General features: G+C 41.2%; 1 protein-coding gene across 2 annotated transcripts in view; it reads right to left on the bottom strand.

The window, feature by feature from the left end:
• The window catches only part of pigl (phosphatidylinositol glycan anchor biosynthesis, class L), a 110,908-nt gene that overhangs the window by 70,744 nt on the left and 24,557 nt on the right, over nt 1–15,607 (bottom strand). For both annotated transcript variants that reach the window (XR_011963351.1, XM_072590158.1), the window contains exon 2: nt 11,215–11,314. Coding sequence is in view for 1 of the 2 variants with exons in the window: in XM_072590158.1 (XP_072446259.1) it covers nt 11,215–11,314 (100 nt within the window). In the remaining variant the exon portion in view is untranslated. The remainder of the gene's footprint in view (nt 1–11,214; nt 11,315–15,607) is intronic.

The raw sequence follows: 15,607 nt of genomic DNA, 5'->3' as shown, positions 1-15,607 counted from the left end.
ACAAGTCCACACTGACCTTGAAAGAGTAACCCAGCCAGACCCATTTCCGTCTGACGAATGCACCAAACACTATGGGCAATTTAGCATGGCCAATTCACCTAACCTGCACATCTTTGGATTTTGGGAGCACCCAAAGCACCATGCAGACACGGGGAGAATGTGCAAACTCCACACAGACAGTCACCCGAGGCTGGAGTCGAACCTGGGTCCCTGGTGCTGTGAGGCAGCAGTGGTAACTATTACGCCTCTTGTTCTCAATCCTTCTGCATGTATATGTCAATACAAGACTCTGGAATTACCTTTTACATGAGCTGTTAAGCGCTTCATGCTTCCTCTTTGTTTGTTTGCTTTTTCTCTCTTTGAACTTATTTTCCACCTGAAATCTGTCAAGCACACCTTTTCTACTTTACCTAAATTCTTATCTCTTTGGTCAACCAGGGAGTTCTAGATGAGCTTGCATTATCTTTCCCTTTTAAAGAAATACATTCTAACTATAAACTCTCCCTTTGAAGGTAGCCCATTGTTTAGCTACCATTTTTTCTGTTACCGCTTGATTTTAATTGATTTGGCCGAGATCCATTCCTACACCATTGAAGGTGACTTTCCTGTTAATTATTCTTACTCTTCCTAAGGACAGCCAGGAACTTAAGAACAATGATCATTATCCCCTAAATGTTTTCCAACTGACACTTGTATTCCAATGCAGTGCTGAGGGAAGTACTGCAATGTTGAAGGTGCTAATGTTTTGATTAAACCTTAAACCAAGAAAGTTACAGAAACAGATAATTCAGCTCAACCAGCCCTTCTTTCATCCTGTGTCAAGAACCACATCCCAATACCACTGCCGCCATGTTCGTATGCTAATCTCACATGAGTAATTCTTACTGTAATCAAACTGTGCAAACTAACCATCGGAAACAGAAATGGAAAAAGACAGGGTCCATAAATAACTGAGCTCACAGTTTAAAAAATCTTCAGCCCACAAAGGGTTAAGTATTCCAAGCTGCTGTGTTGAAACAATGCCAGCAAAAGAAACTGTTCAGAAAATTGGAATCTTTAGCAACTGCTGCACCATAGCAACGCCACCAGTGACCTGGATCAACCCCAGAACAGGCTGTCTTCTTATGCTAATTTTAATAACCTGTAGCTGCTGAACTCTAACCTACAAATGGAGAAGGTAATTTTGACTGAGAAATTTATTACGGTTACAAACCAAAACTCACATCAGAAAATGGAGAGTTGACATGAAATGTCAGGGTGAGGATGTTGGTTAGCAGTCTCTCTGAACCTCCTGCAGAGAAAGGGTCACATTGGGAGGAGTTGATTGCATTGCTGAGTGTGCTTCTGAACACTAACCTGCAGACAGGCAATCCAGCACAGAGCTGCATCTCAAGCCAACAACCAAGCAACACCAAGGTAGGTATATTCAGAACATGGTGAGTTCTGAAATTTAACCGGGAAACTCAATGTAGCTGAGGATTTCATTATGTAAGGAGGCAATTATTGTCTCGTCTAACAAACACAAACTTTAGACAGCACCTGTTGCCATAAGATCTTAAAAGGAATTAAACTTGCATCCAAAATTTTGGAATGCGAATGTCAGATTATTTCAATATGGTGGCTCAACCTAAAGTAGCCTAATGGCATTGTCATACCTGCACATTCTAGTAGGAACAATGGGTGAATTTTATCAGACGAAATATCAGACTTAAGTTTTATCCTGATCTTGTTCTTGCTTCCAACACTGACCTTGTTGGAAGCACACGTAGGTCTCGAGTTAGGTTAAATTTGAGCTTGACTGAGCCAGAGCTGACCAATCAGTACAACTGATCCTTTGTCATTTTTGTGAAAGTATTTTTCTCATCTTATATAGGAGGTTGAACTCCGTCAAATAAAGACAGTTATTGCTGCAGTCCGAATAAACAGCACCATTAAATGAGGGAATGCAGACTGAACCATTCTCATAAGCAATTTCGGATCTTATGAAGATGTCCAAACACAACATTTTCTCACCAGTAACTTGCCTTTTATACAACATCTTTAATGCAAAAAAAATCCAAACCGTTACACTCAGACAAAAAATTAACACAGGTCAGAGCCTTGCCTTGTGTTGAAAAAGGGGTGTGTGTGAGAGAGAGAGAGAGACAGAAAGTGAGAGAATTCCAGACTTTAGGGCCTCATAAGATGAGGGCACAGATCCCAATAATTTGACAAGGCAATGAAAATAGAACAGTACAGCACAGCATAGGCCTTTCGGCCCTCAATGTTGTACCCACCTTTTATCCTACTCTAAGATCAAACTAATTTACATATCCTTCATTTTACGATCATCCATGTGCCTATTGTTTAAATGTTCCTAATGTACTATCACCGCTGGCAGTACTTTCCACACACCCACCATTCTTTGTGGAAAGAACCTAACTCTGACATCTTCCCTAACCCTTCCTCCAATTACCTTAAAATTGTGCCCCCTCTTGATAGCCATTTCCGACCTGGAGAAAAAGCCTCTAGCTGTCTACTCTATCTCTGCCTCTCATCATCTTGTACACCTCTAGCAAGTTACCTCTCATCCTTGTTTGCTCCAATGAGAAAACCCGTAGTTCTTTCAACCTTTATGAGACATACCCTCCAGTCTAGGCAGCATCCTGATGAATCTCCTCTGCACCCTCCCAAAAGCTTCCACATCCTCCCTATAATGAGGCGACTGGAACGGAACACAATATTCCAAGTGCAGTCTAACAGGGCTTCGTAGAATAGCCGCATCACCTCACAACTCTTAAATTCAAAGCTCCTGCTAAGAAAAGTGAACACACCATATGCCTTCTTAACAATCCTATCAACTTGGGTGGCAACTTTGAGGGATCTATGGATGTGGACCCCAAGATCCCTCTGTTCCTCCACACTGCCAAGAATCCTGCCATTGGCCCTGTAATCTGCATTCAAATTTGACCTTCCAAAATGAATCACTTCACACTTTGAGGTTGAACTCCATCTGCCACTTCTCAGCCCAGTTCTGCATCCTATCAATGTTCCACTGCAACTTACAAAAGTCCTCCATCAACCTTCGTGTTGTCGGCATACTTATTAATCAATCCTTCCACTTCCTCATCCAAGTCACTTATAAAAATCATAAACAGCAGAAGTCCCAGAACAGATCCCTGTGGAACACTACTGGTCACCGAACTCCAGGCTGAATACTTTCCAACTATTATTATTCTCTCTCTTCTATGGTCCAGCCAATTCTGTATCCAGACAGCCAAACTTTCCTTTATCCCATGCCTCTTTATGTTCTGAATGAACCTACCATGGGGAACCTTATCAAAGGGGATTCAGCACCACCTTCTTGACCTGCAATCTTCTTCCCAACCTCTCCGCCCCCATCCCCTCTCTGGCCTATCACCCTCACCTTAACCTCCTTCCACCTACCTCATTTCCAATGCCCCTTCCCCTAGTCCCTCCTCCCTACCTTTTATCTTAGCCTGCTTGGCACACTTTCCTCATCCCTGAAGAAGGGCTCATGCCAGAAACGTCGATTCTCCTACTCCTTGGATGCTGCCTGACCTGCTGCGCTTTTCCAGCAACACATTTTCAACCTTATCAAACACCTTACTAAAATTCATATACACCACAGCCACTGCTCGACCTTCAAAATGTTTTGTCACATCCTCACAGAATTCAGTAAGACTTGTGAGGCAGACCTGCTCCTCACAAAGCCATGCTGACTATCTTTAACCAAACTATGCTTTTCCAAATAATCATAAATCCTGTCTTTCAAAATCCTCTCCAATAATTTGCCCACCACCAATGTGAGACTGACTGGCATGTAATTCATAGGGTGATACACAAGATGCCAGAATTTGTGCAACGTCAAGATCACAGAGGTTTCTGGTCTGCAGAAATAGAAAGTGGGTGAGACCATGGAAAGATCTGAACACAAGAATGAGAATTCTTTTCTTTATGAGAAGATTAGAATACTTACAGTGTGGAAACAGGCCCCTTGGCCCAACAAGTCTACACCGACCCTCTGAAGAGCAACCCACCCAGACCCATTCCCTTACATTTACCCCCTCACCTCACACTATAGGCAATTTAGCATTGCCAATACACCTAACCTGCACATCTTTGGACTGTGGGAGGAAACCAGAGCACCCGGAGGAAACCCACGCAGACACGGGGAGAATGTGCAAACTCCACACAGACAGTTGCCCAAGGTGGGAGTTGAACCCAGGTCCCTGGCGCTGTGAGACAGCAGTGCAAACCACTGTGCCACCCATGGTATATCCTTTCATGGTATATGGGCATCAGTGCAGAGGTCAACATTCATCGCCATTGAACTGAGTGATTTGTTCGAGGTCATTTCAGAAGGCAGTTAAGAGTTAATCACATTGCTGTTAATCTGTAATTACATGTTGGCCAGACCAGTTAAGGATGGCAGATTCCTTTCCTTAAAACAGTGATATGTTTTTACAACAAGTCGATGATAAATGTCATGGTTACAGTTACTGATATAAGAAGGTACAGAAGGCTGAACACACGCACCAGCCGCTTTCGAAACAGTTTCTACCCTACTGTTGTTAGAATACTGAATGGACTCACAAACTCTTAGCGTTTGCCTGTACTGGTGTTTTTGTTTTTGCCGCTGTTTACCTATTATTTACTCATCTATGTTATTTAACTACGTGATCTGCCGGTATTGCTCGCAAGACAAAGCTTTTCACTGTGCCTCGGTACACGTAACAATAAATTCAGTTCAATTCAATTTAACTGAGATTTAATCATAGGATTTGAATTCTCCCAGTTGCATTGAAATTTTTATTCATTTCCCCAGGGTTCTATCTTGGGCTCCAAATTATTAGTCCTGTGTCATTTCCAAACATGAACATATTGCTAATCTGGGAATTAGTGAGCTGAAGAGTGCTAGGTGAATGGAATTTATTGAGAATTAATATAGGAAGTAAAGGCTTAGGTGGGACTATGTAACATGGGCCAGATATTTAGAAAACCATTGGAGTACTGTAGCATGGAGATAATAAAAGTATGTCTGAGGATGAGGCAATGGCAAGAAAAATTACAAAGTTTATTTACGAGAGTTTGTAAATTAACTCCTTCAATAGAACAAGATAATATTAGAATCCAAACAGGTTATAACATGGAAGCAAGACATTTTAGGCAAATAGCAAGTGTTGGAAAAAATGGCAGACATACTTCAGAGCACCAATTTCACACCATTGCAACAATCCTATTCACAAAGCAATGCCAGCCTGCAGAACATCATTCCAAGTTTATGACCGCTGATGAGGCCTGACAAAGCCACTGAGTGCAAACTAGAATCAATCTCTTCTCCTTCAAGTTGTTTTCAACACTTCCAAAACCTTGTTTTTAACAATTTTCCAACTTCACAAATTGGATTTCATATGCCACAACTCCAATTGTCCTTCATTAGACATGTCCATTATCCTCACACTTCACATTAATATCACACTTAGGCCATAATGCAAAGTAAAGAGAGCCTCATATTCCCAGGAAGAGGTTATGATATTTTCAGGAGGTACAACTAGTTGTCACAAAGCATTTGGCAACAATTAAGGTCAGTTTAACTCCCTTGTTAGGTAGATGATAAATTAAGACTTTAAACGTTTACTCTTTCCCTTTATTGTCTGAGCTACTGAGTATTTCCAGCAGTTTTTGTCTATTTCCCAAACTCCTGCCTTGCGTTTTCTATGATTATCAGCAGAGTTATTCATGGTAATTCCAGCATATTATCATGTAGTGCCAAAGATTAATGAGTTAAGAAAAATAATTGGATGGAAATGTTAGTATGCAAAACAGCGTGGACACTTTGAACTTGTCAGTGGTCCAGTGTACTTCATGGTGTGGGTCCATGTTCAGATGGTAACTGGGTGGATCCTCAAAGCAGTTATTACTGAGCACAATTACCATGTTTTTTGTTTGATGCACATATATTGAATGTTTATAAACAAGCAGCTCCTGGCATGGTTGCAGATAAAAACTCTTGTCACAGCTGTTCAAATCTACACCCATTGGCAGAGTAAACATGTCTAATTCATAGTTCCCATGTTAATCACAGGTGATACCAAGCCTTGATAATTTGAATATATCCTTCAACAATGAATTTGGGTGGATTGCTTGAGAAACTGACGAACATACTCTCTGAACATTTTATATTCCAAAGTATACAGCTGATGTGTGTAACTGAGGGTGGGTGGAGACTGTTAATTTACGTACACTACTTGCTTATTAGAAGCCTAACGCATCTGAAATGTAAAATGTGCAGGGTCAATCAGTGGTGTTCATGGAGCAATGATACTCAGCACTCAACTGTCACGCCTGATATAACAAACAGAGAATTACTGGTCTCATGTCCTATTTTGCAAATGTGCTGCCGAACCCCCTCAAAATGTGCAAACTCTTTGTAACCATGGAGCAAGTCAAATCTATGCTATATTATCTCATTGGTGAAGTTTAGTGAAGCTTCTGTAGCCAAAGACACACTTCAGCAAGGCCTTTGGCAAGGTCCCACATGGGAAAATGGAAAAAGTAAAAGCTCATGGGATTCAGGGTAACCTGCAAGTTGAATTCAAAATTGGCTTAATGATTAGAGACAGAAGGTGGTGGTAGAAGGCTATTTGTGTGACTGGAACCAGGTGTGCGGTGGCACATCATTGAGACCAGTACTGAGTCCCTTACTGTTTGTGATATTCATAAATTATATAGATGAGAATATGGGGGGCAACGACAAGTAAGATTGCAGATGACACAAAGATTGGCTGGGTGGTTGTAAGTGAGGTGGAATGTGTTGGTCAGTTGGGCAGATGAATGGCATGTGGAATTTAACCTTGATAAATGTGAGGTGATGAATTTTGGAAGGAGGAACAAAACAAGGGAATACTCAATGAATGGCAGGACTCCAGAATCCGGTTTCTAGCAAGTTCAGAATAACACAGGGATATTGGGATGCTTGATCATAGATCCTTGCAGGTGGCATGACAAGTTTACAGGTAGTTAAGAAGGCATACAGGATGCTTGCTTTTATCAGTTGTGATATGGATGATAAGAGAAGGGAAGTTATATTTAAGCTGTACAGAACTTTGGTCAGGGCACAGCAGGAGTACTGTGTGCAGTTCTGATCACCGCAGTATAGGAAAGATGTGGTTGCACTTGAGGGGGTGCAAAGGCGATTCATCAGGATGTTGCCTGGAGTGGAGCATTTCAGCAATGAAGAGAGCTGGATAAGTTCAGATTGTTTTCTTTGGAGCAGAGATAGTTGAGGAGGTGCTGACAGAGGTGCATGGATTATGAGGGACATGAATAGAATGGATAGAAAGAAGTTACAAGTGGAGTTCCGCAGGGATCAGTTCTGGGTCCTCTGCTGTTTGTAATTTTTATTAATGACTTGGAAGAGGGAGTCGAAGGGTGGGTCAGTAAATTTGCAGACGATACAAAGATTGGAGGAGTTGTGGATAGTGAGGAGGGCTCTTGTCGGCTGCAAAGGGACTTAGATATAATGCAGAGCTGGGCTGAGGAGTGGCAGATGGAGTTCAACCCTGTCAAGTGTGAGGTTGTCCATTTTGGAAGGACAAATAAGAATGCGGAATGCAGGGTTAACGGTAGGGTTCTTAGTAAGGTGGAGGAGCAGAGGGATCTTGGGGTCTATATTCATAGATCTTTGAAAGTTGCCACTCAGATGGATAGAGCTTGTAAGAAGGTGTATTAGCGTTCATTAGCAGAGGGATTGAATTCAAGAGTCGTGAGGTGATGTTGCAGCTGTACAGGACCTTGATAAGGCCACATTTGGAGTACTGTGTGCAGTTCTGGTCGCCTCACTTTAGGAAAGATGTGGAAGCTTTGGAGACGGTGCAGAGGAGATTTACCAGGATGTTGCCTGGAATGGAGAATAGGTCGTACGAGGATAGGTTGAGAGTGCTAGGCCTTTTCTCGTTGGAACGGCGAAGGATGAGGGGTGACTTGATAGAGGTTTATAAGATGATCAGGGGAATAGATAGAACAGACAGTCAGAAACGTTTTCCCCGGGTACAACAGAGTGTTACAAGGGGACATAAATTTAAGGTGAAGGGTGGAAGATGTAGGGGGGATGTCAGGGGTAGGTTGTTTACCCAGAGAGTGGTGGGGGCATGGAATGCGCTGCCTGTGGGAGTGGCAGAGTCAGCATCATTGGTGACCTTTAAGCGGCAATTGGATAGGTACATGGATAGGTGCTTAAGCTAGGACAAATGTTCGGCACAACATCGTGGGCCGAAGGGCCTGTTCTGTGCTGTATTTTTCTATGTTCTATGTTCTAAAGCAGTTGTTCCCCTTAGTTGAATGCTCAATAACAAGGGGACATAATTTTAAAATGAAAGTCAGAAGGTTTAGAGTGGATTTGAGGAAAATCTTTTTCACCCAGAAAATATAAGGGATCTGGACTGCACTGCTTGACAGCGTATTTGGAGCAGGAAATCTCACAACCTTTATAAAAATGTATCTGGATGAATACTTGGAATGTCATAACATTCAAGGTGATGTGCCTATCATGGGAAAGTGGGACTAGTGTACATACTACTCTGTTTTTGGCAGTACATATTCGATGGGCAAAAGGGTCTCTTCTGTACTATCGGATTCTAGTCAAACTGGACTTTTGTATACTGAAGACCTTTATACACAGGACATCACCCTTGAACTTAACTTTCTTGCCTGTCTTCAGCCATTCACTTTTGTTGGTCAATTTGTTGTTCAGTCCTCATCTGCTACATAAGAAGTAGGGAATGAATTTGTATCACCTAACTTTAACTGAAGCAATTGCTCACACTCTTGGTGTCTCAGTGGCTGTCGCCATAGTGCTAGGGATCGGGTTCGATTCTGTAAAGTTTGCACATTCTTCCTGTGTCTGCGTGGATTTCCTCCGACAGTCCAAAGATATGCAGGCTACATGGATTAATCAAGGGAAATGCAGGGTTACAGGAATAGGGTAGGGGAGTGGGTCTTGGTGGGATGTGCTTTAGAGGGACAGTGTGTATTTGATGGAAGTAGATGCCCTTGCCAGTATAACTGGGATTGGGCTAGCTGCACCAGTCCTGGAATATCCTGCTTAAAACACTTAGAAAAGTTAAGGTCTGGGCTACCTTCTAGAAATGTTGAGGGTCTGGCATGGTCCATAATACTATTATAAAGTATGTGAAGTTTCCACATTCTGTGTCTGTGTGGGTTTCATCTGGGTGCTTTGGTTTCCTCCCACAATCCAAAGATGTGCAGATCAGGTGAACTGGCCATGCTAAATTGCCCATAGAGTTAGGTGCATGAGTCAGGGGTAAATATAGGGTAGGGGAATGGGGCTGTGTGGGTTTCTCTTTGGTGGGTTGGTGTGGACTTGTTGGGCCAAATGGCCTGTTTCCTTGCTGTAGGTAATCTCATCAGTCTGGAAACACTTTGTCTGGATAAAGGGTAGTACATTTAAGACTTTAAAAATGTGATTTGTGGACATATATTAAAAAAACAGTATAATCAACGTGGATTTTGAAAGGGGGATGTTACTTCAAGTATTGATAAAGGAAGAAACAGTAGATGTGGAGTATTTGGATTTTCAGAAGGCTTTTGAAAGGTTAAAAAATAACATTCGAGCACATTGGGTTGGTGGTAAAATACAAGCATGGATTAAGAACTGACATACCAGAGAATATGAACAAATCAGATCATTCTTAGGATGACAAGCTGTTACTATTGGGGTGCTGCAAGGATCCACGCAAGGTCCACAGCTGTCCACAAGATTGGATGTAGGGACCAATTGTATTTCCAAATTCAACTGATGACAAATCTAGTTGGGAATATATGTTGAGGATGTAATAAGGCGTTTTGGAATAGGCTAAATGAATGGGCTCGAACATGGCAACTGAAATATAATATGAATAAGTTCTCATTTATTCACATTGGTAGAAAAAACTGAAAATGTTTGTTAAATAGTGAGATTGAACAGTTTGGACTTTTAAAGGGACCCGTGTGCCTTTGTTCATGAGTGACTAATAGCTAGTATGCAGATGCAGCAAGAAATTTTAGTGCATTTGCTTTCATTGCAAGGGAAGTTGAATACAGTCAGATATCTTGCTGCAATTATGCAGTCTCACCAAAACTGCAGCTTAGAGTACCGTGTACACATTTGGTCTATTTATGTATTTGGGAATATTTGCCAGAGGAGTGCAATGGAGGTTTATCACCCTTAATCGGTGGGACTGTTTTGAGTAGATGGGGACTGCATTCTCATGAAGAATGAGAAGTAATCTCCAAGAAAATTATAAAATTCTTGGAGCTGGCAGAGTGGATATTTCCCTGAGTTCAAACTGGGTGACAGTCTCTTGATAAAGAGTACAACATTTAAGACAGAGTTGAAGTGAAGTAACTCATTCAGTTGGTGGTGAATTTTAGGAATAACCTTCCTGAGGAGACAATTCCAATATTCCTAGTGTAAAATATGACAACCCCTAACTTGAGGGAGTGTTTGACAATAAGTCTAATGTTACAGCTGAAGTCCTGAGTAGGACAGCTCATTAAGGCATAATGCAACTGAGTCATACAAACCTGAAAGGTCAAAACCCTTAATCTGTTAAACTGCAAATTAATCTCAGTTGAGACATTGAACACAATTACCCTAATGTCAAGGAAGGAGGGAAAAACAGCCTTGGTTTTACTCCTAATCAAGATGTGGGAGTCATGCTCATTGTGCATTTGCGTACTGTGCGTTGCGCTCATGCTCATTTCATATCAAGCAAGCAAAAGATGCCCTCCAAGGGTGTGTGGTCTTCCACCACTCAACATAAGCACTTGTACAAATTAGACCATCTGGGGGAGGTCGAAAATGTTAACAACACATAGACAGCAGTGATTCAAAAAAAGCTCATCACTACATTCTCAAGTAGAAATGAGGATGGGCAATAATGATGTACATATCCCCCAAGTGGAAGGAAAAAAGTAGTTCCTGCTGTAACTTCAGTAAAAAGCAACATCCATAAAAGAGCAGAGGTTGGAAAACTGCCAATTTATATAGAGAAAAATATTAAAAGTCTAATTTTGAAACCAGCTTCAGAACACAAATACTGTACCTTAATTGAAGGGACACTCAGCATCTCGTATTTGGTAGGCCATTACTTCTACAAACATTAGAAGAGCTTGGAAGTTATACTCTGAACTATTACAATTGGTATGTACCTGTGGTCCAGAATGGTTACACACGATGAAGGGATCCCCAGAAGAGCACAGCTCTGCAGAAGTTCCCTCTTCCGAATCTCCCCTTGCATGTAGAAGTTCCCTGAAAATGAAATATTAGCAACTTGTAAACAGCTACTGCATTTTTTTGATGTAAAATGACAGCATTGGCTAGGCCACTGTTGGATTATTGCGTGCAGTTCTGGTCCCCTTCCTATCGGAAGGATGTTGTGAAACTTGAAAGAGTTCAGAAAGGATTTACAAGGATGTTGCCAGGGTAGGAGGATTTGAGCTAAAGGGAGAAGCTAGGTGTTTTCCTAGAGCGTTGAAGGCTGAGGGGTGATCTTATGGGGGTTTATAAAATCATGAAGGGTGTGGACAGGGTAAATAGATAAGATATTTTCTCTTGGGTGGGAAGAGTCCAGAACTACAGGGCATAGATTTAAGGTGAGAGGGGAAAGATATCAAAGAGACCTAAGAGGTAATTTTTTAATGCAGATGTGGTACGTATATGTAATGAGCTGTCAGAGGAAGTGGTGGAGGCTAGTACAATTATAGCATTTAAAAGGCATCTGATGGGTATATGTAAAGGAAGGGTTTAAGATATTGGCCAGGTGCTGGCAAGTGCATTAAAGTGGAGATTTGAGACAGCCCAGAGAATCCCTTGTAGACTCAGGCTTGTAAGCCTCTCTCTTGGTTCGTCCCAGAGATCGTACTCTTTGGAAGTCTGGAATAAAATCCCCTTACAGACAGTTTGGTTAAATTTTAGCCATCCCCTTTAATCACTAATACATACAACATAACACCGATACCTATAAGCTAAACAAGGTACTAATAACTTAGAGTAGGGTACCAGCTCTTTAAGTGCCCCAGCAGGCTACCCTCATGAACTGACAGTGGCTTCCTTTATACAAAAGTTTTTTTAAAAATTGCATGTTATTAATTAGACAGATAACAATTAAAGACAATAATTCGTAAGGAAGAAAAGTTAATAGACTAATCACAGGCCCTAAGCCATTCATCAGGTCAGAAAAATATACCCAGCCAAGTTAGGTGCCTGCTCACGAGATAAACTCCGATCATATAGAGGTACCAGTCCAAGCTAATTAGAAAGTTCATAAGATAACCTTGCACAGATCACATGTCTGATACAATTATTTTACAAAATGGCTTCTTAGCAGGAGAGCAAACTTTTGACCATAAAATGGCTTCCGGACACAATGTGCTAGAATCTCTTCAATGTTAGGCTTAGAATAATTTCTAAGCTAGGAGCAGACTCCTTTTTAAGCACTGAATCATTCTGTACCTGAGGCTGAGATGTTACCATAAGGTTGCATTTAAACTGACTCATTAGTCTTTGAATTGACATTCTTTCTTTTCAGGATTGGATTCAAAATCAAATAAGACATGAGATCTTATTAGTTAGAATTGACTATGGAACAGTCTGTAGAGTGGTCTGCAAGAACAGCAAGCTAAGACTTCATCAATATTACCTTTTACAGAATTTGTATTTAATGGCTACTCAATATCATCATAAAGTTCCAAAATACGATTAAATTCAATCCATAGCAGATAAGCACTAAGAGTTAATTTTCTACTGGCTCCAACAGCCTCAGGACTAAAATGGCCTCTCTCTAGTGCCCTTTTGAACTCAAGTCAGCAAAGATTTTTTTGTCTGCCCCGCTTGCAAGGGGAAATAAGAATCCATTATAATTGGCAGCATCTGACCGTTAATTACAAAGCTTTTAATAGTACCGAGTTTCGTTTCAGAGTCAGATTCAAACACTGTTATTAATTTCCCAAGGAAATGGCTGTGAATGTTATCACTTGGTGTCCTGTTCACACAGATTCATCAATGCTAAGGCAAATATTCTTCATTGCCTTACAGCATCCTGTTATCACTTGGTGAGCACAGATGTCCCTGTCTTCTGTATTCCTTGAGTTCCCCTTTTTTCTGAGCCTTCCTGCCTGTCTATTTTCTAGTGCAGTAAATGTGTTCCATAATTCACTACATTTTAGTCTAAATGTTTAAAGACAAGTTTTAAGGCTATAGACTTTCTCAAGTGGGACTAGATTAGGTTGGGATATCTGGTCGGCAGGGACAAGTTGGACCGAGGGGTCTGTTTCTATTACAGCCCTATATTAAAGATCTTGCAGGGTGCAGGAATAAATTTTAGAGTGCTACAGCATAGAAATTCTTCAGTCCACCATATCCATGCTGACCAACAAACATCGAACTACACTAATCCCACTTACTGCACTTGATCCATAGCCTACTATGACTTGGCATTTTAAATAATCATCTAGATGCTGCTTAAATGTTGAGTGCCTGTTTCCACCAGCCTCTCAGGCAGCATGTTCCATATATCTACCACCCTTTGGTTGATTTTTTTAAAACTCTGATCTCCTCCAAACCACTTGTTCCTCACCTTTAAAATTACGCTCTTTGGTCTTACGACTTTCTGCCACTCGGAAGAGATCCTCCGAATCTACTGTTTGTGCCTGTTGTAATTTGGATATCGCAATTAGATATCCACCCCTCAGCCTCCTCTGCTCCAAGGAAAATAAAGAACAATACAACACAAATACACCATGCTGTTGCCAATTTCTACCACTTATTTAGGCCTGCTACTTATTGCCCATGTGCAGTTTTTATCCCTCTGTTCGCTTCCCATTCACGTGTCTGCCAAGATATGCCTTAAACTTTGCTAACATGCCTGCTTCCACCATCTCCACTGACAGTGCATTCCACGCACCAACACCCTCTGCGTGAAACGTCTTCCCTGCTCTTCTCCTGTAAACTTTCCACCTCTCACCTTACCTTGAACCTGTGCCTTCTTTAATTGACCTTTCTGACTATCTATCCTATCTATATCCCTTATAATTTTGTAGACCTCTCAGGTAGCACCTCAGGTTCCATCTCTTCAATGAAAAGAATCCAAGTTTATTCAAAATCCCCTCATACCTAAAAACCTTTCAGAGCAGGCAACATGTTAGTAAACCTTCTCTGCACCCACTCCAGTGCAATCGTGTTCTGATAGTATGGCGACCAGAACTGCATGCAGTATTCTCTCTGCAGCCAAACCAATGTTTCATGAAGTTGTAACAAGCTTTCCGTACTCCTATATTCTATGCCCCAGCTAATGAAGGCAAGCATCCTTCGCTACCTTGTGCTGACATCTTCAGAGATCTATGGACTTGTACACAAACAAATCAGTTGTCCCTTGGGAGCTACCATTCATTGTATGTCTTTCTTTCATCAGACTTCCCAAAGTGCATCACCTCACACTTATCAGGATTGAATTCCATCTGCCTTTACTCTGCCCAATTTACCAGATGATCAATATCAGACAATAGCCTGACACCATCTTCCTCACTATCATCAATACCTCTAATTCTTGTCATTTGCAAACTTATCAATTAAATCTTCTACATTCACATCCAAGTCACGTACATATAAAGGGTCTCAAAACTGATTCCTGTGGTACATTGCTGGCCACCAGCTTCCAATGATAAAGTCAACCCATTACCAGCACCCTTTGTCTCTTAGTTGTAAGCTAATTTTGCATTCAGTTTGTCAACTGGCCTTGGATCTCATAGACTCTTATCTTTGGACCAGCCTTTTGTGTCGATCCTTCAAGGCTTTACTGAAGTCCATGTAAAACACTTCAGATGCACTACCCTCCTCATATATTGCGTCAGCTTTTCAAAAATATCAGTTTGTAAAAGGATTTCCCTATAAGAAATCCATGTTGACTTTCAGATCAATCCTTACTTTTCAAATTATTGATTAATCTTGTCCTTCAGAACTCTTTTCTAATAATTTCCCTACCATTGACATCAGACTAATGGTCAGTAATTACTTAGCCTATTCCTACTGCCCTTCTTGATAAAGGGAACCACATTAGTATCCTGTACTCATCTGGCTTTCCCATACAGCCAGCGACTTACTAGATATATCTGCCAGGGACCAGCAATCTATTCTCTTGCCTGTTATTTTAATGGGATCTATGAGAATTAAAGACCTTGACTGAGGTTCATGATGGTTAGACGGAACAGAAGTCTCAGAAGTAGCCTTTTTTAAAGAAAGCTTTCTTTTACTGCACATGCAAAATCGAACACATGCATTCTTCTTTGGAGTGAAACAAATTCCATTATTTAATACGAAAAATATAGTTGTTACTTCCAAATACATGTCCAATGTGAAAACTTACAGTACAGGTACACAATCCTTTATCCAAAACCTTCAGGACCAGATGACCTGTGAGTACTACGGGCCCCGAGACTGAATTGATGCCATGCCTGACAGTACTGGGTCATGCCCCCACATCACACCTGAGTGATGTGGGTCAAGTGGGTGTGGAGTTGGGTTAACTGTTTGCACACCAAACAACCT

The sequence above is a fragment of the Chiloscyllium punctatum genome, chromosome 19 (genome assembly GCF_047496795.1).
Source record: "Chiloscyllium punctatum isolate Juve2018m chromosome 19, sChiPun1.3, whole genome shotgun sequence".
NCBI lineage: Eukaryota > Metazoa > Chordata > Chondrichthyes > Orectolobiformes > Hemiscylliidae > Chiloscyllium > Chiloscyllium punctatum.
Note: the sequence above shows the minus strand (reverse complement) of the source record. Positions and strands in the feature narration are given on the sequence as shown.